The 26,110-nt window shown below is 37.9% G+C and overlaps 2 protein-coding genes across 3 annotated transcripts; one reads left to right on the top strand and one right to left on the bottom strand.

Moving 5' to 3' along the window:
- Nucleotides 1–3,327: 3,327 nt before the first annotated feature.
- gzf1 (GDNF-inducible zinc finger protein 1) lies at nt 3,328–11,975 on the top strand. Of its 2 annotated transcripts, none has more exons than XM_042503892.1 (8): nt 3,328–3,359; nt 4,801–5,831; nt 6,883–7,066; nt 7,806–7,975; nt 8,099–8,193; nt 9,056–9,223; nt 9,651–9,808; nt 11,033–11,975. In XM_042503892.1, the coding sequence occupies exons 2-8, from the start codon at nt 4,816–4,818 to the stop codon at nt 11,792–11,794; spliced, it is 2,553 nt and encodes an 850-aa protein (XP_042359826.1). In that variant the 5' UTR covers nt 3,328–3,359; nt 4,801–4,815; the 3' UTR covers nt 11,795–11,975. The 2 variants fall into 2 exon arrangements, with proteins under 2 accessions (XP_042359826.1, XP_042359825.1); XM_042503891.1 differs by lacking the exon at nt 3,328–3,359 and adding an exon at nt 3,527–3,545.
- A 5,784-nt stretch (nt 11,976–17,759) lies between these two features.
- napbb (N-ethylmaleimide-sensitive factor attachment protein, beta b) lies at nt 17,760–26,110 on the bottom strand. The gene is made up of 11 exons (XM_042503242.1): nt 25,938–26,110; nt 23,546–23,625; nt 23,152–23,268; nt 21,709–21,755; nt 21,246–21,323; nt 21,071–21,126; nt 20,486–20,570; nt 20,290–20,394; nt 20,139–20,207; nt 19,991–20,041; nt 17,760–18,414 (listed from the first exon to the last, which is right to left on the bottom strand). The coding sequence occupies exons 1-11, from the start codon at nt 26,036–26,038 to the stop codon at nt 18,313–18,315; spliced, it is 891 nt and encodes a 296-aa protein (XP_042359176.1). The 5' UTR covers nt 26,039–26,110; the 3' UTR covers nt 17,760–18,312.

Raw genomic sequence — 26,110 nt, 5'->3', positions numbered from 1 at the left:
TGATATATTTTAAAATAACAAGCAGTGCATCATACAAATTTTCATTATTTCTGTAAAATGTCATATTTATTCGATAAAATGGTCAGAAACTATTTGGCAATTTGCTGATTATCTGCATCTGCCTTTTATCGTCATGATCACCGATAAAATTAATAAATTAAAAAGTGTGAAGAAAGTGCCAGCATGGGAGGTATTTTTATTTATTCATTTTTAATTTAAATTTTCACCTGACTTTGTAAAAGTTTTGATGTTTTAGTTTCGATTAAACATTCGCTAAAGGCATTTAAACAAAGTTTTGTGATGAAGTTTGTTATATTCCAAATTCTGAATATTGACATAAAGATTTTTAGTTTTATTGTAAATGCATATCGGTTCCAAATATCGGTTATCGGTCTGATTATCTACAATAACTGGTATCGCTACCAGCCCTGGAAAGCCAATAGTGGTCGACCCCTAATTTTAATAATGGCTTTCAGCAGTATAGCAGAATATAGCTATGGTTAACCCTTTGAAACCTGTGACGACACAACTCTTCTTGTACTGCTTTCAGACACCTTTCACAAGCATTTAAACCTCTGAACACAGAGCAAATTGGTGCAATTTCTTTAAAAAATAAAAAATAAAAAAAAACATCCTGTCATTGACTCACCCCCGTCCTTCAGGTGGGAGTAGGGCTGGGTCACTGTTGGGGGGAGGCAGGGCTGCTGAGGATGAAGCTGCACCTGGACTTCAGCCTCCTGATACCTGGAAGAGAGAACTGATTTTGTGTAAATATTTTTGCTGAATGTTTGGTTGGTGACCAAATGTTGACTGTTTTATGTGCTTTTCATTCTTCATATTTTTGATTATTTTAGCTGTGTTCATGCATATGGCATACATTTTGGCAAGTTTATGTAACTTTGTTTAGTCTTGGAATTTGCAGCTCAGCTCCAACAATAAGTCTAAAATACACTGTGGAAACAAAATTATTACATTCAGACTGTTAAGTGCAAAAAATGTGCCATTGAAACCCATTCAAACTGACATTTTTGTTCCCACAGCCATCAAAGCATAAAAACATGCCTTGTGTTATTTCCGGGTGTCATTCTTGGAATTTATAATTTTGCAATTTTTACCCAAAAAAATCTTTTTTTTTAAAAAAAAAAAATCATATTTGGCATATAGGGAAAATACATGCTATTTCCACTAGGTGCACTGTCACAATCAGTGCTGCTGCAAATAATTGACATATCTCAGGCTGTGATGGTAAAAAAAAAATCTACTTTGCATGTAGTTTATTGAAAATAACTCTTTTTTTATATGAAAACATGAGGGCAGCATAAAAAAATCTGCACATTTAAAGGGTTAAAATTCTGAAAAAAATAAATATTTGAAATTCATGATAAGGACTGATGTTGGCTGAAAAAATAAACTCAATGAAAGCAAAAAATAATATTAATGTATAATATTTGTTATAGCCTGTTTTTGAGAAGTGAATTTTGTGTGCAGAGTAATATGAGTGTAAATATTTGACACTGCACAAAAAAACAATCTCTAAATTCAGTGATGCTCCTAATCAATGACATATCCCAGGCTGTGATAATAATAAAAAATCTACTTTGAATGTAGTATTTTGACACAATTCATTTTGAGTTCATGTCGGGTCTTTTTTAATCAAAAACATAGTGGCATCATGACAAAATATGCGCATTTAAATGGTTAAAATTCTGAAAATTAATAAATATTTGAAATTCATGATTAGGACTGATGTTGGCTGAAAAAATAAACTCAATGAAAGTATAAAATAATATTAATGTATAATATTTTTTATAGCCTGATTTTGAAAAAAGCACTATGTGTGCAGACGGGTATATGAGTGTATATTTTAGATATTGCACAAAATATAATGTATAAAAATCAATTTTGCTTTTAATAATTGACATATCCCAGGCTGTGATAATAATAAATAAGCTACTAAGCTACTTGTTTTTCTGAAAACATAATGGCATCGTGACAAAAAAGGCATTTGAAGGGTCAAAATTGTGAAAATTAATGAATATTTGATATTTATGATTAGGACTGATGATTAACTTAAGTAGAAAATAATATTAATGTGTTATATTTTTTTTAAAGCGGGCCCTAATGGTTAAAGGAGAGGTGAAAGAGGGACGAAATGTAAACACTGAATGTTAGCCAGTTTAAGGGAAGCAAATGTAGCATAAATACAGACCAAACGGGTAATTACGGTTAATTTCCACCACTCACAATGACCCACCTTTCTTTGGGAAGAACTGGGTGACTTTTAGTCACATTTTCTTTTCTCTCTGCTGCGTTTCTTTTGGTTTTTGGTACTGAAACTTCCTTTTTGGAGGTTAACAGGCCCCACCGACGATCCTCTCCGCGCTTAGCTAGCACAGACAAACCGTTTGCGCCATTTTTTTGAGGGCGGACCAAACCATTTCATGAAAACACGGGGGGGAGGAGGCGACACAATCCCAGGATGTTCCACTATTTTTACCTCAAACTATGACACCATTATCGCGAGTTCTTATCTCATAAAACACGAGATTTGATCTTATATTGAATTTCAGAGTTTTCCCCTTATGTATTTTTTTTTAATTATTATTACAGGGCGTGTTTTTTCAGTATTTTTTTTTTTTGAGAGGGGGGTCGTTTTAATATAATTACGTTTTGGGGAGTATATCTATTTTATTTTATTTTTTAATTTGGGGGTTTTTGGATGTTCTTTTCTTTTTTTGAGTTATTTTGATTTTTTTTTCTTCTTGTTTTTTCTTTTCTTCTTTTTTTCTTTCTGTGTGTTTTTTCCTTGCCGGGTTTTTTTATTTGGTTTGTTCGTGATTTCATTTTTAAAATAATATTTGACTTTTGATTTTAATAAATTATATGTGTGTGTGAGAGAGAGAGAGAGAGAGAGAGAGAGAGAGATTTTGTGTTTACTTTAATTTGGATAGGAACTGAATACCTCCTCCACCACTGAAATATAACGTATTGGATTTGACAAATAAAATACTTTAAGGCAAATCCAAATAAAACCCTAAATTATGAGTATGTTAAACCACTATGTTGACACTGATGCCTGTAAATCTTCAAATTCACCGTTTAAAACAAAAAGTCAGAGGCGCTATTTTTCAGGCGATAACGTTCTGCGCTTATAGTCAATAAACCCGCTGAACTGATCCAGGAGCAGCCTTTGTACCCGCCCATTACACCTTTAAAAACGGGACTGCACATCTAAAACTGATCCGGAATCAGCCAACCCAGCACCGGATGTCGGTGGCGTTTTCGCGAGCGATTTCTACAGGAAATACCCTCCGCCGTGGAGCGCATTTGTGAAGGGCTGCCATTTTACCGAGCTTACGGTAAGACAAGTTGCTCCGTGTTGTTGTGTAGTTATCTGTCCGCCGCACGGTCTCTCATTCCCGGTACCAGAGCGCCGCAGACCGGATTAATGTCACCGTTCACCCGCTCACTTTGTTCGGTGTTGCTCGTTAACGTTAGCTAACCTAGCTTGTTTACCACCGTGATGCTACTGTTAGCAGTTAATGGTACAGAACATTATCACAATATAACACCGCTTAGTCTGATGTTATCAAAATATACTGATGTTTTCACCTTTTCTCACATATATGATATTTTAACTCACGCATTAGACATCTGACTCAATATAAACTGACTTTTGTGCCTTTGAGTAACGCGATTGACCTTCCAGCAGATACTATCCAGCTCATATGCAGCTTTAATAAAAAATAAATAAAAGTTATTAATTATGATACACAAAAGCCACAAATTGGGGCTTCTCCAAAATATTGTATTATTGTAGCTCAGGGGTCTAAAATGTACATAAAACTGAATGCAATGATTTGCAAATCCTACATGACATAATATTACAGTGTAATATAGTTTGACCGAGATTTTTTTTCAGGGCAGATTATTACCGATTATTAGTAAATAAAAAATAATAATCGTTAATAATCGTTTTATTTTTGCACCTTTTGTCTGGACTTTTGCTATTTTTTAAAGGTGGCCTTTTATTTATTTTTTGAAAATCATTTAGTAATGTTTTACCTTTTATGTTAAATACTCTTTTCTTATAAATATTTATGTTATGTTTCTGTATTTTATTGCTGTTAGTGGCACTGACCATTATCAAGGCACATAAATGTAACACCAGTCAGTCTGATGTTATCTGATACCACTTATTAGTACTAAAATTTAAAAAAAAATGTGAAAAATCTGTAAAATGTGTACCTCTTGTCTGCACTTTTGCTATTTTAGTGGGTATTTTTTTATTTACAAAAAAAAATGGAAATATTTCTGTTGAAATTTAGAATTTGGAAAATAAAAAAAAATAAAATAAAACATACACATAAAATAAAACAGAGCTCAAAATTATATATATAAAAAAAGAGAAAAAACCACCTCAAAACCTCAAAAAAAAAAAAAAAAAATTTTTTAAAAGAATAAGTGCAGAGAAATAAATAAGTCAAGATAAATGCAGTGCAGTTAAAGTGTACAATTTCCTCCATTTCTCTGCATGTTTACAAAAGCATTAAATGTCTTGTTTTGTACTGTATTCAATTATTATTATTATTATTGTTATTATTATTGTTGTTGTTGTTAATTACAATTATTTTATTACATTTTTATTTATTTTTTACATTATTTTATTATTATTATCATTGTGTGTTGGTTATAATTTGTATTTTATTACATTATTATTTCAATTTTTTTGTTTTTTGAATTATGTGTTGTATTTGTTTAGGTTTACAATCCCTTCTTTTTTTGTTTTCTTTTTCTCAGCAGCACAAATGAATTATGGGGGTCAAAGTGGTTCAGCTGACCTCTAAGTCCCACCATGAAAACATCCTGGCGTCTCTGCATCAGCTGAGGCTGCAGGGACAGCTGAGTGACGTCACGGTGCAGGTGGACTTCCAGGGGGACGTGCAGGAGTTTCAGGCCCACCAGCTGATGCTCGCAGCGTCCAGCGGCTACTTCAAGAAGATCCTTCTCTCTCAGGACGCCGCCCGAGACAAAGTATTACTCTCCAACATGCACTCCAATGATTTCTCCAAGTTCCTGGAGTTTGTGTACACGGGCAAAGTTGAAGTCGTCAGAGACAAGATCAGTGACGTTCAAGCGGCGGCACAGTTTTTGGACTGCGAGGATCTGTCGGAGGTTTGCGGCGAGGCCATGAGTGCTGGGATCCTACAGAAACCTACACAGAAAACATCTGCACCAGAAGAAGAAGGTGACTTACACGGTGCCAAAAAAGAAAAAAGGACCAAAGGGAAGAAGCAGCCTAAAAGCTTCCTGCTCAAGCGGCGTTTGTCACCGCAGAGCTCAGAGAAAGAAGTCATTTCAAAGAAAAGATTGAAGGCAAAGAACGCAGTGAAGGATGAAAAAAGACAAGAAGGAAACCTAAAACTCAACCTGACTGCACGTAAAGTCTTTCAGAGGCGTTTAAATACCAAAAGACCGGCTAACCCGAACAATGAAAACCAGGTCACGCATGAGGACGCAGAGGAGAGCGAGGACAGGACTGAAGGAGACGCTCAGCCGGAGGATCAGGCTGAGGAGGACTCGTCTCTGGGAATGCCGGGCTACGATGCGGAAGATTGGGAATGTGAGGAGGATTTTCACAACAGTGATCCTGAAGACTCCTTGTTGTTGTCTCTGGAGGACGAGATGGACGACGAAGAGGAGGAGGAGGAGGATGAGGAGGAGGGGGAGAACTCCAAGGAGACAATAAAGAGACCGTCCAAGGCCCAGTTTCAGTGCAACAAGTGCCAGCGGACTTTCCACTACGAGAGGAGCTACCTGAAGCACATCAGGTACGACACGCCAGTGCTGCTGGGTTCAATCGATTATTATTGTCTTTGATCGAGACCTGAAAGCATGGACGCTCCTGTGTGGGACCCACCTGTGCAAAATGACAGGAGGCCAGGGGCCAGGGGCCAAGGGCCAGGGGCCAGGGGCCAGGGGCCAGGGCCAGGGGCAGGGGTCAGTCGCAGCAGCCCCACACATGCTTCTAGGATTTTAGGACGTTTCTCAGATTTTAGGACATTTCCCAGATTTTACGACATTTCTGTGATTTAAGGACATTTCTTGGATTTTAAGATGTGTTTTAGGATTTTAGGACGTTTTTTTCTCGGATTTTAGACGTCATTGATTTCAAGACATTTGTATAATTTCATGACATCTCTTGGATTGTAGGACTTTTCTTGCATTTTAGGACATTTCTGTGATTTAAGGACATTTCTTGGATTTTAAGATGTTCGGATTTTAGCACGTTTTAAGGATTTTAGGATGTTTTTAGGATTTTAGGATGTCTCGGATTTTAAACATGTCTTGACATGTCAAGATGTTTCTATGGTTTCATGACATTTCTCGGATTGTAGGACGTTGTTAAAATTTTAGGACATTTCTTTGGGATGTTTCCAGGACCTTAGGACGTTTTTAGGATTTTAGTACATTTCTGGGATTTTAGGATGTTTTTAGGATTAAAGGACATTTCTCAGATTTTAGACATTTCTCGGATTTCAGGAAGTATTTAGGATTTTAGTACATTTCCAGGATTTCAAGAGATTTTCGAACATTTTTATAGGATGTGTCTCAGATAGTGGCACATTTCTAGATTTTTATAGGATGTTTTTAGGATTTTAGTAAATTTTTATGTTTTTTAGGGTGAGTTTAGTAGCACATTTTTAGGATTTTAGGACGTTTCTAATGACACTAGTTCCCCTGGTGATGACAACACTGTGTTAACAGTTTTCCTCTAAAACTTTATCGATGTCAGATAATCATCAGTACATCTCATCAAGATACCAAAAAGGACATTTGTCCTCTGATATTTCTGTGACCTGTTGCTGCTTTCTCGACCAGCACTTATCACGGAGTAAAAGCCGACGTCATCTACCGCTGTGACACCTGCCAGCAGACCTTCGCTAACCGCAGCAATCTGAAGATCCACGAAAAGCACGTCCACAGTAACGAGAGGCTCTTTACGTGCGACTCCTGCGCAAAGACCTTCAAACGAAAGAAGGACGTCGTCCGCCATCAGAGACAGGTGATGATTTATGATGTTCCACACACTTCCTATATCGTCATAAATAGTATCATTGAGGGGTGGAGGAAGTATTCAGTTCCTTTACGTAAGTAAAAGTACTATTATCACATTGTGAAAATACTCTGTTTCAAGTAAAAGTCCTGCAAAAGTAAGTACGTATAATCAGGAACATGTAGTGAAACTATTAAAAGTAAAAGTACCCAGTGCAGAAAAATCTAAAAGAAAAGAAAGAAAAAACACACCCAAAAAACACAAAATTATTATTAAAATTATACAATAAATAGAAAAAAAGTCCCCTCAAAAGTGAATTTTGTTTGAAAAACACACACAAAAAATGCAAAATAAAATAAATATAAATAAATAAATAAAAAAAATTCATCAATCATCTAATTTATTAATCAGCTAATTGTTTCAGTTGTACTTGTTTGGCTGTTGATTTCTAACAATATATCTTTTTTTTGCAAAAAATGTAATTTGTAAAAAATAACTAAAGCTGTTAAATAAATAGTAGTTCAGTAGTAATGGTAGTTCAGTAAAAAAAAGTGCAGTAATTTCTTCTGAAATGTACTGGAGTCAAGTATGAAGTGGCATGAAAAGAAAATACTCAATGTACAAGTACCTCAAATTTGTACCTAAGTACAGTGCTGAAGTAAATGTACGTAGTTAAAATCCACCACTGGTATTATTTCCATGGTCACTTTTCTCTGCAAGTTTTTTTCTGACTCTGGCTGCTTCTCAGGTACACGAACGCAACAATCTGCGACACGTCTGCCCCGACTGTGGAAAGGCGCTCAGCTCCAAAACTGCTCTGTTGCTGCACGAGAGGACGCACACGGGTGCAAAACCGTTTGAGTGCACCGACTGCGGGGCCAGATTCACCCAAAACTCGGCCCTGAAGATGCACCGCAGGTACGCAGCTCACCAGTGACGGCCAGATACACACTAACAGCGTGTGTGTGTGTGTGTGTGTGTTGTGTGTGTGTGTGTGTGGAAATAAATGGGGACTAAATGTGGCTGTTTTACTGTTTGCAGGACTCACACAGGAGAGAAGCCCTTTGCATGTGACGAGTGTGACGCCCGGTTCACTCAGAAGCACATGCTGGCCTACCATAAACGCTCACACACAGGTGAGAGACGACGATGGACATTTGTCTTTGTCATCTTTGTCCGGAGGTTTTAGACCCGTTCATCCTGTTCCAGTAATGTTTTATAAAGTGGGCTTTGATGTCTTTGCTTAATGGTTAAATGCGCCAATGTCTCAAACCCAAATAATAATAAGAATAATAATTATAATAACAATAAAAGCTTCCCATGGATCCTTAAAAAATTAGGTATTAAATTAATTAATCTAAAAATAAGGTCCTAATTGGTGTTAAATCAGTCTTTCAAAAGTCTTAAAAATGCTCTGAAAGTAGTAGTAGGATTTAATGAATCTAGCTAACAGGCTAACACGCTGTCTGCTAACACACACACAAACATCTTTATATATATATATATATATATATATATATATATACACATATATAAAATATTGGGAATACCTCTTGCATTTTAAATACTATATGCATTTTCCCTATCTCTAAGTTATTGGTGTTGGTAACAACGGAAAGTACTGAACATAAAAACATAAATAAAACGATAATAAAAACATGATAAAAGAAAAAAACATAAAAGAAAAAAAGTTGAAATTGCGGGTTTAGGCAACATGACACAACCATCAGTCAAAAGATGCGTCATAATATTTCATTTGAAGGTTGTAACAGATTTAGACCCCCTGTGACCTTTTATTTTATGTATTTTTTAAGTGTTTTAAATCTTTTTTCTTTTACCACAATTATTTATGCTCTTTTATGTCCTGAACTTTGTGTTGCATTTCCTGCATGAATTATGCTATAAAAAAAGTTAAATTATTATTATGTCAAAAATGGTTTAAAATGCCATAGTTCCTAATGTCGAAAACAGTCATAGATGGTCCTTTTCTTGTTTTAGGAGAGAAACCCTTCATGTGCGAGGCCTGTGGGAAAAGCTTTGCGTCTAAAGAGTACCTGAGACACCACTCAAACATCCACACTGGGTCCAAACCGTACAAGTGTGAACAGTGCGGCCGAGGCTTCGCTCAGAGGAATTCCCTCCACCAGCATTTAAAGATACACACAGGTAAACGTATAGATAAATAATATAAAAGTCACATGGGAAAACATGCTGGCTCTGTATATGCTAAAATGAATTGTTTCTGGTTAAACACAAAGGATCTTACATTTTAACAAAAATGTCCATCTCTGTGGGGATCCTTCCCATAATGTTGTCATAATCTGAGCCCATCAGTGGCAAAAATACGAGCATTTATTGGAGGTAAATTGCACGGTGCACAAATGCCCGGAGTGGTTACATTGCAGCCTGTTTCACCACAGCCGGCTGCAGCTGTCTCGCTCAATGCTGGACCAATTTCAGAACGATTTTTCTTCTTCATTAGTCACTTTCAGGTTGAAAATTATCAAACCTATCCTTTAATTTGGGGTCATAATCTACTTTTCTTTCAGTATTGTTAACACGCTGTGTTTTCTGTTTGTTCCCTGATTTTTAGGTGAGCGTCCGTACAGCTGTAAAGACTGTGACAAGCAGTTCACGCAGCTCAACGCCCTCCAGAGGCACCAGCGTATTCACACGGGAGAGAAGCCCTACATGTGCGGCCTTTGTGGACGCACCTTTACGGACAAGTCCACCCTTCGCAGGCACACGATGGTGAGCATGATGACAAAGGCTGCAATTAACTATTTTTTAAAGAAGTATTTCACTGCTGCAAAGATGGTCTTATCATAAAACCGGTCCGTCTATGTGGAAAAAAGAGACATATTTTTTAAATTGATGCTACACAGCCAGAGAAAACAGAGAATAAAGGACTGTGGAATTTGTTTTGGTCAAAATGTAGAAAACCTACAAGTACCAGAATGCACTGCAGCACACTTGACCGATAAATGCCTCCATTGGTGGTTGACATGATGAGAACTTGTCCACTTGACATAATGGTAAAAGTGGCGGTTTAAAATAAGCTACTAGGACACCATAAAAAGCGATGTTTTGTCGAAAACAACAGATTGAAAAATGGCTTTTTGAAGCAAATTGGGTAAAATTTGAAATTTTAAGAGCATTTGAGGCTTTCCACCAATGTCACATTGCTTTACTTAACCTTTCACCATCACGCCAAAATAACTTAAGAAGCCTACTTAACGTCACAAAGCCCAACGATGATTCCATTCAATGTATTTTTCAATTTGAGGATTTATTTATTTATTTTGTCTCTCTTAATCTATTTATTCATTCCTTCTTATGTCCTGTTTTTACCATTTCTTCATGTTTTAAATTTACGTGTTCATCTGTCCCTCATTCATCCCCACTGATGTGATGTTGTCTTTTTTTATTGCGTTTATTCTTATATTTTCTAAAAATGTATTCATTTAGTACTTTAATAGCCTCTCGAGATCGGCCTGAATTATCACTTTTATCACATTTATTTGCTTTATTCTTGTTGACCGTCGGTGTTTGCGTTTTGGGCTTTACTTTTTGTTTGACTTTTATAGACCTTTCTCTGTTTGACATGTTTGTTAATGTTTATTTTATTATTCTCTGAGTTCCTGCCTTTTGCAAATAAAGTTTTTATTGATTATTGCTCCAACACGTATCTTGGCAAGAAATGTCACGCAAATCAGAAGAAATTAGGAAAAGCTGACAAGAAAATGAACTGAAAAATAAAGAGACAGAAAAGAGAAAATTATTTTTTAAAAGAGGAAAATGTCCAGGTAACTAATTATAATTATATATTTAAAGTTAATCAAATTTACATTTTAGTACTTTTTCCAAGCAATTTCCTTTTTTCCTCTTTTTTTCTTTTGTTTTCTTTTGCTAATATTCAGGTAATTTTCTTTTAACTTTTTCCAAAAATAACACAAGCTCTTTTTCCACATTCAGATTCACAACTCAGACGCTCCGTGGAAAACCTATCTCGTGGTGCTGGACGGGAACGTGGAGGATAAGAAAGACAAATCTCCCACGAAGGGAAAGACAGAAAAAGCCGGAGCAAAAGAGAAGAAGAGCAGCCCTAAAAAAAGTGCTGCTGTCGATACGACGGGCGGTAAAACCGGCGCTGACTCCTTCGTGGTGCAGCCTGACCCGGTCACGCTCCCCTCTGATTGGACCAGCCACGGGGCCATCGCTCTGGTCAGCCACGGCGCCCTCGGCGGGATCACGGTCATCCACACTGAGATGGCGCCCGGAACTCAGATCCAACCCATCATGACCACAGACAGCACGGGGGCCAGCGTCATCTCCTTGGACGGATCCGCCATCCCCGTCCCCTTCTCCATACCGGTGTCCATGTCTCACACTCTCCCCCTGTGCTCCGAGGCGTCCTCCACCTCTCTGTCCCTGCCCGCCCTCTCTGTCCCCGTTTCTGACGGCACGCTGGCGTCAGGGTTTCAAACTGTTTCCACGTCATCCGTGCTGGAAGCTGCCGCCTCACAGACCATTCTGGCCCCAGTTTCAGAGGCAAAAACCAGTTCTGAGGCCAGTATTTCCCAGCCTGATATTCAGACTGTGGTGGTCAGCGACGAGGCTTGTGGGGTAGAACAAAAAGCTGCTGTCGTAAATGACGGCGAGCAGAGGACAGAAGATAACCTCTCAGGCGAACCTGAAGGCGCCGCGGCTCAAGATGTAGAAAACGCATGTCAATAGAAATAACTTTGTCTCTGCGTCGGGTATTTAAAATCCCATTCCAACCAACTTTTCATGTAAGTTCATGTAGATACCGTGGCGTTAGCGGCGTGAGAACGAGCGGTCGGACCATGTGGTGTTTCATCGTCATTATGATCTAAAGTCCAGTTTTGCATAAACAGAATTAAATGTGATTTTTTTAGTGTTTGTCACTCTTTTGAAATGTGAAGGTATCATTTAAAAATCACAAGAATCTGGTGTGTTTCAGTCTCAGATATAAAAATAACCCTTTGAAACTTGGGTCGACATTTTTCTTGTGCTACATTCAGACACTTTTTACGGGCATTTGAACCTTTGAAACCCAAGTTGGTTTGATTTCTTTTGAAAATGTGGATAAACAAGAAATATCACACAAATTGCAAGAAATTAGGAAAAGCTGATTGAAAATTAACAGAAAGAAATGTGGAAAATGTCAAGGAAACTAATTAGAATAACATATTTAAAGTTAATTCATTTTCTAAATAATTTCCTTTTTTTTCTACAGTTTTTCTTTAGATTTTTGTCGCTTTGCTAACTTTGGGGTAATTATCTTAACTTTTGATTAATTTCTTGCTAATTTTGGGTCATTTCTGTTAAGTTACTCATTGCCTTCTTCACATTGAAACCTGAGTTTATTGGCTAATTCCAAAGGGTTAAATTAAGGCTGTAAGATTTTTGAAGGATTTTTTAAAGACATTTTAACACCAGATAAGGCCTTATTTTTAGACTAATGATCTAATGCCTTTGAAGATGTTTTAAGGATCCACAGGAACCCTGTATAATAATTATTATTATTATTATTTTTATTTTATTATTATTAATTATTTATTATTATTATTTATTTTTTTTGATACCTACACATCGCCATTAAGGCGTCAAGGCCCTCACACCTTCACACATTGCACAAATAATATGAATTCCTTGCACCGCTTAGTGCTTATATGATTAAGGTATTAGTCTGATTAAATAATATTGTACATATCTTATAATTCATGGGGTGAAATGCGTCATATAAATCATATCAAACACTCCTGAAATGAAGGCGCTTCTTCATTCATTACGTCAGGTTCAGAACATTTTGCCAATCAAATTAATATGAGACATCTGTTCCACATACATTATGCATCACGGGAGTCACAACTTTGATGTTGTGCACGGCGGGCTGGGAACCCCGTCAGGAGAGCCTGGCAGCTGCACGGCAGCACCACGGCGAGTCCTCCAGCAGCTCCGCACACCTGCAGAATAACCGCACGCACTCTGCAACTCTGCTGATGATTCATGTCGGTCTGAATGTAAATGAAGTGATGTAAATCCTTCAAAAACCCTACGCCTCTCTGTCCTCAGAGCCGTTTCTGTATGAGCACAGCTGCGTTTCTGAGTGCTAACGTCAAACAGACACCTGTATGAAACACTCACGGATTTATAGAGCTGCCTCCGGTGGAAAAAGGTTCAGATTTTCTAAACTGTAAGAAAAATTACCTCAAATAACCAAAAAAGATTAAAATAAGTTGGTTTATTTTTTTTTAACGGGTCTCACGTGACAAGAAAATGTAAATAGTTTTATTTTTTAGCAACTAATCTCAAAATTTTAATCAGTTACATGAAAATATTTGTCAATTTGCTACAAGGTACTGATAAAATTACTGGAAAAGTCATGAAATTGGAAATTTAAAAAAAACAGGCCTGCAGATGGTTTGGAATTATGTTTTGGAAGTTTTGAATGTAAATTATTTCAGGTTTTGAGCAGAATATGTTTATAAAAATCCTTAAACATGTTTAACATTATGTAAAATACCTTTCTTTGCCTGTCTCAGCTGACACCCTACAAGGTTTGCCAGATTATCACGGGTATAAATTTATCCCAAAAATATTATTTTTGAAGAAAAACTTTCACAGTATTGATTTTGCACATATGGATGACGCACAACGATTAAATTGGTTATTTACGGTTGAAATATTTAGATTAGCTGGTTATCTGGAGGAAGCCTGGGAGATGAGAAAACAAGCTCCTCATCAAGATAAAGTGTAGGTTTGTAAAATTTATTTTCACTATACCATTATTTTTTTTTTACAATATTGGTAATGTATTATTTTGTAACTACATGAATGTTTTGCATCTATTTTAACTGATATTTGTAAAAACAGAAGATGACACATGCTTTCTATTGTGATGGTCTTATAATCCCATGTGGGCCAGTGTGGCATGACACAGAGATACCAACCAACCAACGAAATAACTGACTAACCAACCAACTAACCGACCAACCATCTAACCAACGAAATAACTGACTAACCAACCAACTAACCGACCAACCATCTAACCAACGAAATAACTAACTAACCAACCAACCAACCAACCGGCCATCTAACTAACAAAATAACTGACTAACCAACGAACCAACCAGCAATCTAACCAACCAACCATCATTCTATCCAACTAACTAACCAACCAACCAACCAAACCAACCATCATTCTATCCAACTAACTAACCGGCCAACAAACTAACCAACCAACCGTCCAAACCAGCCATCAGTCTAACCAACAACATAACCAACCAACCAACCGTCCAACCAACCAACCAACCAACCATCTAACTAACCAACCATCATTCTATCCAACTAACCAACCAACCAACCAACCATCTAACTAACCAACCATCATTCTATCCAACTAACCAACCAACCAAACCAACCATCATTCTATCCAACTAACCAACCAACCAAACAAACCATCATTGTATCCAACTAACCGGCCAACAAACTAACCAACCAATCGTCCAAACCAGCCATCAGTCTAACCAACAAAATAACCAACCAACCAACCGTCCAACCAACCAACCATCTAACTAACCAACCATCATTCTATCCAACCAACCAACCAACTGTCCAACAACCAACCAACCAACAAACTAACCAACCAACCATCCAAACCAACCATCAGTCTAACCAACCAACAAACCGTCCAACTAACTGTCCAACCAACTAACCAACCATCAGTCTAGCCAACTAACCAACCAACAAACCAACCGTCTACCCAACCGACCAACTTACCTTTCAACCGTCTAATAATCAACCATCTAACCAACTAACCATTTTACCATCTAATCAAGTAACGACAAACCAACCACTTCACCCACAATGATGATTTGATCGTCATTTATTTACTATTTATTCATTGTTTTTATAAACTTTCAGATTTGAATATAAAGATTTAATTTGGCCAGAATATCCATCCTCTTTTATAAATAATATAGACTCATAGACTCCCACTACCTCTGCCTGTTTCTCCATTCTCTGAAACTCTCCTTTTAACGATAATTACTTATCGGTTTCAGCTTTTCCCTGCTGTTTTATTATTATCTATGTTGTACTGCACAGTTTTGTAACTCTATACAGTTACTCACCCCCGTGTTATGTTGAATTCCTGAAGAAAACTTTTCTCTCTTGCCTCCTCGGTGAATGAATAATCCAAAAACGGAGAAAATTCTTGATAACTTCAAGTCACTTGTTTATCAAAAGCAAAGCTATATCCAGAAATACAGCCAGAAAGTTCAGTTTTAGTTTATATGTCCAGAGTTCCTTCTTCCAAATGTCTGGGGGAATCTCTCAGGTGCCTTTTGGCAAACTTCACATGTACTTTTTTCTTAAAGTAATGCTGTTTTTTTGTGGCCACTGTCACATAAAGTCCAGCTCTGTCTCTTAAAGTGGTCCTCTGGACAGACACTCCAGTCTCTGCGGTGCAGATTTCCAGGGTTTTCTTTGGTCTTCTTTCCTGGTCCACGAGTTTTGGTGGACAGTTTTCCCTCTCCTGGCAGGTTTATTGTGTTCCCAGTATGTAATAATGGATTTAATGGTGCTCAGTGGGATGTTGAAAGTTTCAGATTCATTTATTTATTTTTTATGACTCATCTCAGATCTGTGCTCTCCAGAACTTTGTCCCTGATGTGTTTGGAGGACTCTCTGGTCCTCATGGAGCGACTTGCTGTGTGGTGCTGCAGTCAGACTCTGCCTCTCTGAACAGGTGTGTTTATAATCAGATCAGCTGACGCTTAGATTGAGCACAGGTGGGATCTGCACCAGGTCTTATTTAGGGACTTCATAGAAAATAGGGTGAACATATAATATGCACATAGCTTTTGTTTGTTTTATTTTGTTTTTATTTTTTATTTTTGAAATGTTTTAGAACTATTTTTGTATTTATTTTTTTTATTTTCTATTTTAAAAAAATAAAACCTTTTTTTTATTTTCTCTTTAGCAGTTCTGAGTATTTTGTGTAGATCCCTTACATAATTAAATAAAAATCCTTTTAGCCCTTAACGCTTTGAGAAAATGGGCTTGATGTATTTTGAAAACTTAAGTAAAGGGCAAGGAGCAACTACAGAAGACATTATTAGCAAATTAAGAAAAATTAAAAAGTGTTTTTTAAAAAGTACAAGAAAAGGAACTTGGAAATTAAAAAAAAAAAATTAAAAAAAGAAAAAAAAACCCACATAACTAGAAATGACTAGAAGACTATGCTTGATTTTTTACATAAATTTTTTTTAAAAATTATATATATATATATATATATATATCGCTATTTTACTACAAATTAAGGCCACATTTTAGATGAATATAATGAATAAATATATTATCTTATATAATAATATAAGATTTTAAGGGCCAACAGGGACCCTGTTTAAGTACAAGTCATTCTGCAGGTCTTGAGTTTGTCGAGTCCACACTCGTGTTGATCAGTAAAGTCAGAGGCAGGACAGCTCGGCGGAGATTATAATATCTTTATTATTGTCCATTCGCACTAGCATACAGATCATATCCACGGTCCACTGTCATTCCAAGTGGAAGAAGCTGGATACGCAGGGCGACTGACCCTTTAGTAAAAACTTTGGTCTGGCTCACACTAGTGAATGTAACACGACACTAAACTACACACAATGACATGCTTAGCGACTGGCCATTAGGAAGGTTTCACTGCAGCAGCAAAACCTTCGATGATGAGTTCACGTCACGACACGGCACGAGATGAACGATGCACATTACCCCCAAAGATTACTGCCCTGGATATGAGGAGTAAAGGTTTCAGCGCTTTTTCATTCGAAAACACATTTTTCACAGGCAAACTATAAACCACAGCTTACAGATTCAAACATTCAAAGTATCATAAATACACCAACAAATCCTAAAGTAACAATAAATGATCCTGAAGTGATGTGTGTATGAACGCGTGGGGGAAAATAAGTTAGCGTTTGTGATTAAATACAAATGTTTAACAGTCTACACTTGGTGCATATCAGCGCCCTTCTTCAAGAAGAGTCTCTCCCCGTTGGTGATAAACGTGGAAACAAAACGTGTGTGGCTGTTTTTAAGCACACTCTTCCCTTATACTCCAACAAATAGAAAAATAATATCATGATACATTCTTTAACCCGTTGAAACCTGGGAAATTGACATGATTTCTTTAAAAAAAACATAAGGAGAAGGCAAATAGCAATATTACAAGAAATTAGTAAAGAAAATACAAGAAAATTATCTGAAAATTAGCCCAAGAGGTAATTAATGAAAATAAATCCTGAAAAAAGGGACAAACAAGGGAAAAACTGCATAAAATCAGTAAAAAGTACAATAAAACTATGTGAAAATTAGCCAAAAAGGTAAATAACTAAATGATTAAAAAAAATATATTACCAGAAAAACTGCGTAAAATTAGTAAAAAAGTACAAGAAAATTAGCCCAAAGAGGAAATTAATTATTGAATAAAACCCCCAAAACAAAACAACAAAAAATGGGAAAGTAAAAATGAAATTATCTGAACTACCTATTTACCATATTTTACCAGTTTTCTAAAAATACTAATTTCTTGCATTTTGCAGGACATTTCTTGCCAAGTTACTGTTAACCTTTTTTCCCATGTTTTTTTGGGGACAGAAATCAAACCAATTTTCTCCAGGTTCAAATATTTAAATACTTTTGAAAGGCGTCTGAATGCAGAACAAGAAAAGTTCAATCTGCACACACTGTGATAATTTTATGTCGAACAAACTGAAACATTTAAATTATCTGTTTAAATGTATAATAAACTAAATCAGAAAAAAAAACTAAATAAGCTGCGTCTGACTAGGAAACAATAAATGTATAAAACATGCAGTGCTTGTTGTCAATACTAACATCAGTTTGAATACCGCTCTGAAATCCCTCGGGACAGACTTCAGCAGTATGCAGCAATCCTCTGGACAGAGGTGAGGGCGAGAGGATTTACATTCTGACTAGATTCAGATATGCTCGTAAGAAAAGCAAAGATAGTACTCTGACAGTGTAGCAGTGAGCGGTGAAATATTCAAAGTCATCGGCAGACACTCATCTCCAGATGCTATACACAGTGAGGTGAGTGGAAGTGTGTGTGTGTGTGTGTGTGTGTGTGTGTGTGTGTGTGTGTGTGTGAGTGTGAAAGCATGCGTGATGGATTTGTCCCTCCGTGCTGCATTTCTACCCCTGGGTTTCTTTCATTTCAAATCCCCTTCATCGCCCTGGATGGTCTTTTTGATGCGCAGCAGGAGGGTTGTGTGCCACTGGTCCAGACGTGAGATCGAGTCGAACTCCTTTACCTGCAGGCGGGCGAGGGACATGAAGAGATTTTTTTCCCCCAAATTAGGATTATTATTGGAAGGTTCAGCTCATTTAGTTTGATTTGTCACACATTGCTGCACAATATACGGCTCAGTTAAAGCAGTGATGCTTAACTCGCTGGGCCCCGATAGGGTGCCAGGTGGCCCCCCAACCGTTTTCTAATTCACAATAAAATAAAGAAATTCACACAGGGAATTGTTTTGGTACTTTTTGTACACATAAGGTGCCAGAGTGAATTAAACAGCATCAAAACAGAGCTTATTTATCAAAAAAAAAACAGGGCGTGCCAGTGGAGGATTCCCTGCATCCCTAACAGAAGTCCTCACTAATGTCCTAAAATCCGAGAAACATCCGAAAATACAAGTAATGTCCACAAATACTGGAGAATTTCTAAAATCTGAGAAATGTCCTAAAATCTGAAAAACGTCCTAAAATCCTGGAAATGTCTTAAAAATCCTGGAAACGTCCAAAATTGTATGGGGTTGCTGCGACTGGCCCCTGGCCTCCTGTTATTTTGCAAATGTGGCCCCCAAGCAAAGCGAGTTGAGTATATCTTGAGTTATGTTTGTGTCAAAACTGAAAAAATACCTCTAGGTGTTAAGATATTACCTTCACAGGAATGAGACAAATGCAAGGTCACAGTGACCTTGACCTTTGACCACCTAAATCGAATCAGTTCATCCTTTAGTACGAGTGGACGTTTGTGCCAAAAAAACCAACCCCCCTCATGGTCATTTTGAGACATCATGTTCGCAAGAATGTGACAAATGAGGTCAGTGATTTTGACCTTTGACCACCTAAATCTAATCAATTCACCCTTTAGTCCAAGAGGACGTTTGTGCCAAATATTAAGAAATTCTCTCATGACGTTTTTTAGATCGTGTTCAAGAGAATGGGATATACAGACAGACGGACGAACAACCCAAGGTCACATCGACCTTTGACCACCAAAATCTAATCAATTCATTCTTAAGTCTAAGAGGAGGTTTGTGCCAAATTTGAGGAAATTCCCTCAAGGCATCCCTGAGAAACTGCATTAACAAGAAAAGTGGTAGAACTGGTGGACAGATGTATGTATGGGCGAAGGCTCAATGGACATCTCTTTAAAACAAACGGTTCCAGCCTTTGCTGTCGTCTGAGCAGGAGCGAGCATAAAAATAACTAAATTACAGTTCAGTTTCTACCTCCAGTGCTGCATACGTAACGTATCAACGACCTCACCTAAAGCTGTGATGATTCCTCCAAACCTCTGACGTGATAACTGAACCGTGCGTAACATACTGTGGATGAGGACTCCTCACTCTCTGACTTTGAGTTAACTTTGAAAACTGTTTTCGGAGCTACATACGGACTCACTGCGTCAGTCTGCACCAGCTCCACACAAACACACAGTCCTGGGAGACTGAGTGGATACCTGAGATCCAGCTTTCAACTTCCTCCAACACACCAGGGATCCAACGAAACTACGCCAGCTGCTGCACAGGGATTCCTGCGCTCACCAAAAGCCTTGTTTTAAAACTTGAGAACTTCTTTGTCAGGGTGTACAAGACTTACCGCCTCTGTGAAAGCTTCGCTGTTCTGTTCCTCATGAGCCTCCAGAAGTTTCTGTTAAGACAAAAACAAACGTAGGTTACTCCACAGAACAGATTAAGGGGGAAAAAGTAAGCCGTCAGATTCCTCCGAGTTCTCAGCATCCAGTTACCTTCAACAGTTTGCATTCTCGGGAGTCTGAGAAAGCCGGGAACATCTCCTCGTATTTTTCAACTGCGATCTGTGGAGACACGGCGTGTTAAACTCCTACCACAACTTCCCGTCCCAAATCCCGAGACTGAACCACAGACGAATAAACTCGCCTTAGCGTTGAGCTCGTCGACGATGAAATGACAGAGGGAGGCTTTGAAGAAATACTCTTTGGCGCTGTATTTCAGCAACGGGTTGTCCATCGTGTTGGCTCCGACCTACAAACACCAGCATCGTATTAAAGTGTCCGAAATGTCAGAGTTGACTGAGAAACGGTAACTCTGGCGTGCAAATACGAGAAGTGCCCACCTGCTCGAAGATCTCAATAGACTTCTGGTACTGCTCCAGCTGAGCACAGTACGCCCCCACCTTCAGCAGACACTTGTTGGCAGAGCTACACAAAACAAAACAACACATTTAATATAATAACACGCAATAAGACAGGGACACCAAACTTATGGCCCGTGGGCCAAATCTGGCCCCTGCAGCCATTTTCTAAAATAAAAATGACTTGATTCATACTTGGAATCGTTTTTGTATTTTATTATGCATAAACTGCCAGAGTGCAGAAAACACCATCAAAATAGAGCTTGTTTATCCAAAAAAAAGCCTTTCAGAAGCCTTTCACAAATATTAAAACCTTTAAAACCTCAGCAAATTGGTTTGTTCCAAAAACATGGGGAAAAGGCAATAAGTAATTTGATGAGAGATGTCCCAGAAATTAGTCGAGTTTGAATTTTTTTTTTTTTAAGATTTCAAAGGTTGAAATACTTGTTAAAGGCGTCTGAAAGCAGCATAAGGAAAATGATGTCGCTCTGGGTTTCAAAGGGTTAATACCACAGTAAAAATGATCTGTTTTAGAGATTTTAGAGGTCAAACAGTATTTTACAGTACCTGTTGGATTCTTCCCCTTTGTAGTAGTCTGCTGCTTGTTCATAATGTGCGATCGCCTTTTAAAAAAAGAAAAATAAATAGTGTGTGCTCCACAAAGCAAATGTGCTCTGGCGAGGCAGTTTTCAGTTATTGGTAGCATTAACAGATGATGTAACCTCTGATTGTTTGATGTTACCTTTTCGATATCCACCAGTTCAGACTCGTAGATCTCTGCGATGCTGATGTGGTGTTTGGCTGCGATGGTGAATCTTCCCTGGAGGAGGAGGAGGAGGAGAAATCGTTACTGACCGTATCCATCCACAGACGCCACTCCAGTCAACGACGGCGTGGCGTTGGAGAGGCGGGGTCAAGCGGCGGCCTGTGGCTTCATGTCTACTAGGTTTTAGCTTTTTGAAATTCATCCTCGTTAAAGGGAATTACAGGACGGCAATTTGATCAGCGTTAAATAAACAAACGTGTGCGCGGTGGATATGTTGAGATGGGAACATGTCGGGAAAGGCAGGATGTGATATCAGGACTAATGCTTCCAGTCAAAAGGAGAACAGACATCACAACTTCGCAGCGATAATATAAATAAAAATGACACATTCACTGGCGTGCATCAGAACACAGATGGAGTCTTTCTACGCACATCTTACCATGTCTGTGTATATATCGATGGCTGCATTTAAACACTTGATTGCCTCTTTTGGCAGCATAAAAGCAAGAGGAGGAAGAGTTAGACATCATGTTAGTTTAGTTCAAATCTACACAGACGGCACATCACTCTGTATCAGTCCACAGCAGAGATACTCAACTGACAAGAGGCCAGGGGCCGCTCACCGCGGGCCCTCACGTGTGCCGAGGATTTCAAGACATTTCCAGGATTTTAGAAGGTTTCTGGGATTTTAGGACATTTTTTGAACTTTCTCAAATTATTTTTTTTTTGTTTGTTTTTTTAGTTTTCTATTAAATAAAGAAATGTATAAACAAAACAACAAAAATCAACATAAAAAGAAAAAGAAAAAAACAGCCAAAAACAAACCTAATTTCTGAACCATTAAATACTACTAATAATAAAAATAACAAGAAAGAAAAAAATCTATAAAAATCGTAAAAAAAAAAAAAGTAAAGTAAATCAAAATCACTCACTACATTTCTTTTTCAAGAAATTCCATATTTTCTTTAGTTTAGGACATTTCTAGGACTTAAGATATTTCAAGGACTTTATTACATTTCCAGAATTTTCGGATGTTTTGAGGATTTTAGGACATTTGGGGCGTAGCTAGGACCTCTGTCAGGGGGTGCTGGGGGATCCCACACTGGCACTTTTTTCAATTTGTTTTTATACAAGCTCTATTTTGATGCTGTTTTATGCACTCTGACCCCGTATGTACACTTAAAGTACAAAAAACAAACAATTCCCAGTGTGAATCACTCTATTTTTATTGCAGATTCTAAAAATGGTTGGCGGCCACCCGGCATCCTATCAGAGGCCAGATTTTGGCTTGCAGGCCATAAGTTGAGTATCACTGCTGTGTGTGATACACTGACTATGAATACGACCCCATTTGTAAAGGTCCACAGTATCCCTTTAAACAAATGATGAATTATAATGTGCCAGAGTTGTTTTCCTTATGACTGCTGTCATCAAACCCCACTTTAAAAAATCAAAACTATCCCTTTAAAGTATGAACGGCAAACACACTAAGGAACATTTTAAACATTAAGATGTGCCTCAGGGCTCATAACTCCAGACTGAGAAATGCTCTCAAAACTGTGAGAATTCAGCCTGAGGACATTAAGTGTTTTGGTACTCAATCTACAGTGACTCATTTTTGGAGACGTGACTCATTTTCTGACACCTCCCTCCTTTTTGGCCTCATTTCCACACAGCTGGATGTGAAAATGCTCAATCTTTACGACAGATTCATTCATAAAAATACTCTTATTGACGTGACAAATGACAGCAACAGTCGACTGCAGAGTCAACATTTCATTACTTCAGCAGCACAAATATTTATCTAAAAAACAGAAATAAAAACTCAGGCACTAAAGTGTAAGATTTGGTCTGAACCTAGTAAGTTACCACGTGCTCTCACCATTAGGATCCGACTTCTTGTACGCGTTCCCAGCGTCAATGAAACTGGTGGCGCAGTCGTGTTTGTTCTGCAGCTGCATGTGGAGACGTGCAGCCTTGCAAAATGCACCTCCGGCAGCTGAAGACAGAGGAGAGAAAATGAGGACACAAACTTTCTCTCTCTCACACACTCACTCACACACACACACACACACACACACACTTTGCATTTAGCTTACACTCTAATTTATGCACATAATTCCACCTTTTTTTTTTTTTTTTTACATGTGGCACCTTCACAAGTGCTGCTCTTTGCATTTATAGTGCCAAAAAATCAGCACATAATCCTACAGCTCCTCAAGAGTATGCTGAAAGTGATAAGGTGGACGTCTTTAGCAGAAAACAGCTTATCGCACCGCTCCAGTTCTTGGCCATCTTGAACATGTTGGCTGCTCTGCAGTACATCTCACACGCTTCTTCCACTTTGTGGGATCCACTAGAAAATAAAAAGAAATAGAAAATAAATAAACACACAGTTTAAGTTATTTGTTTTTACATAGATTCATGGCATGCTAATAGTAACCTGGTGAAAAAAATGTTTTTAGGATTGGTATCGGGTCGATCAACGCATTTTTTAACCGATCGGGATCAGTTATTTTGAGCATGCGTCTGCCCGATCCTTTGTTTACATTCGCCGTCACACAGGTGTCGTTAACACAGAGCACAATTTCAGGAAGATATTCAGGTTTTACTGAATTCATGTAATTTAATTTATTAAACACAACACATTTCCATCATTTATTCAAAACTTTCAATGATTTTTACAAGTTCTATGACTTTTACAGGCCTGGAAAATGTGATTGTGGAACTCCATAACTTTTCCAGGTTTTTCTGGAGAACCCTGTGCATAACGTGCAACGTTTCTGCATCTCTCCAGGGAGATGCAAAGCTGAAATTGATGGACTGGCTTATATAAATCCCTCTTTGCAGGCACTATAGATCTCCGCTCACCATGACAAGAGGCGGACTCCTGGGAGCTCCCTGGAGTTGTAATAACACTCCGGCCATTCAATCAGTCTGGGGGATTACAGCACTGCCCGGTCAGCCACAGAATTACCCGTATAAATCCTGCCAAGAGTTATCACACACGAAAACTGCCGACGAGGAACATCTGGGCGTCAGTTAGGACGCAGATTTGGGGGAAAAACACTGAGTCACTGCTGGCTTTTTGTATTTTGGGCCTATGGAAACACATCTTTTCTTGCTCTTGTGTTTATTAAAAGGTAAAAAAAAAAAAAATATATATATAAAATGATATGTATTTATTTAAAAACACCTCCTCAAGGTCAGGTGGATAATTAGTCCTGGACAGGAAACAGTATCTGTGACCTTTGTGTTGACAGTGTTAGAAAAACAAGAATCACGTTGATTTTAATGAGCATAAATGCACAGTCACTGCCTTGGGAATAACGTCAGAGGAAAATGTCTTTGGGTTTTCATCCTGAGGCAGAGTATTTTCTACAAGAACTTATACAGGGGTCCTGCACATAGTCATGGACAAAATTTTAAAACGTTTCCATGACTTTTCAAAGACCCCAATTATTACATTTATTGCCCCACTTCTCTGGGTGTTTTTTTAAACATATAAAATTCAACCACTATTCAAAATTTACTCTAGCATCTGCACCTGATGTGTTCAAGGCACCGCAAAATTATAAAATGACAGTAATTTAATTTTTTTTTTTTGAAAACCTGTATTAAAAATTAAGAAAAAACAATCTACAAAATGTTTAAAGCTTTCTATAAAAAAAATGCCAAAAATAAAGGATTTTAAGACATTTGTATGACTTTAAGACATAGGATTATAGGACACTTTCAGGATTTTTGGATGTTTCTTGGCTTTTAGGAAGTTTCTAGGATTTCTGGACATTTCTATGATGTTTGGGCATTTCAGTTGTTTTTTTAGATATTTTTAGGATGGAACAGTTTGTGGATTTTAGGATGCTTTTAGGACCAAAGGACGTTTCTAGGATTTTAGGACATTTCTGTGATTTCAAGATGTTTCCAGAGTTTTCCAGGATTTTATGACATTTTTAGTTCAGGTTGCTTCTTGGACTTTAGTATGTTTCTTGGAAGAGATAAATTGCAGGGATTTAAATGAAATGTAGAGAAATTAGCAGCCAAGACAGTAGACATACCACACACACACACACACACACACACACACACACACACACACACAAAATCCAAAATGTTCTTGATCTTTTAATTTATGCATCTATTTTTTTATCCAATGGATTGCTGTTGATTTGAGTATCATTATTGATTTTTTTCTTGTATTTATCTATATCATCATTTAACTGTATCTGAGGCTTTGGTAATATTGTATAACAGACATCCATGCCAATAATAGTATAACAACATAACATGCGTCAGACCGTAAAATGCAGAAACTGCGTGATACCGTAGAAAAAAAGGATGCAAGTAAAGACAAAGTTATTTGAACCCCCCGCTGGCTAAAATCAGTGTACTGCGCAGCTTGCTAGCTCCAGCAGAGAGTCGTGATCCGCAGGCTTGTTTACACTAACGGCTAACTTCGCTAAAGCTAACTGACACACCGGGACTGTTACACTGAATGTCACGCGTCTTCCAACTAATCTAATATCAATGTAAACTTCTGAAATATCGGCTAATTTATCGATAATTGTCTGTGTGTGTGCATGGAAACAGGCAGCGTGCCAACTTTGCTGCTGACAGTTGAGTCTTGCTAACGTTAGCTGTTTGCTCTTTGGTGCAGTGCTGTCTTACCCTCCAAACATCCCTCCCAAAAAAGAGCCCGAGGACTTCACTTTTTTGTCAGCGTCGGCCATTAGCTGAATCGCCTCCTTCTCTTTCCCAGAGTTGTCCATTTCTTTGCTTTTTTGGGCGGACAAACTCGCAGTTGAAGCAGAAAATGCCCGCAGAGGGATCCGCTGTGTTCA

The sequence above is a fragment of the Plectropomus leopardus genome, chromosome 16 (assembly GCF_008729295.1).
Source record: "Plectropomus leopardus isolate mb chromosome 16, YSFRI_Pleo_2.0, whole genome shotgun sequence".
NCBI lineage: Eukaryota > Metazoa > Chordata > Actinopteri > Perciformes > Serranidae > Plectropomus > Plectropomus leopardus.
The sequence above is the reverse complement of the archived record's forward strand: the minus strand, read 5'-3'. Positions and strand labels throughout refer to the sequence as shown.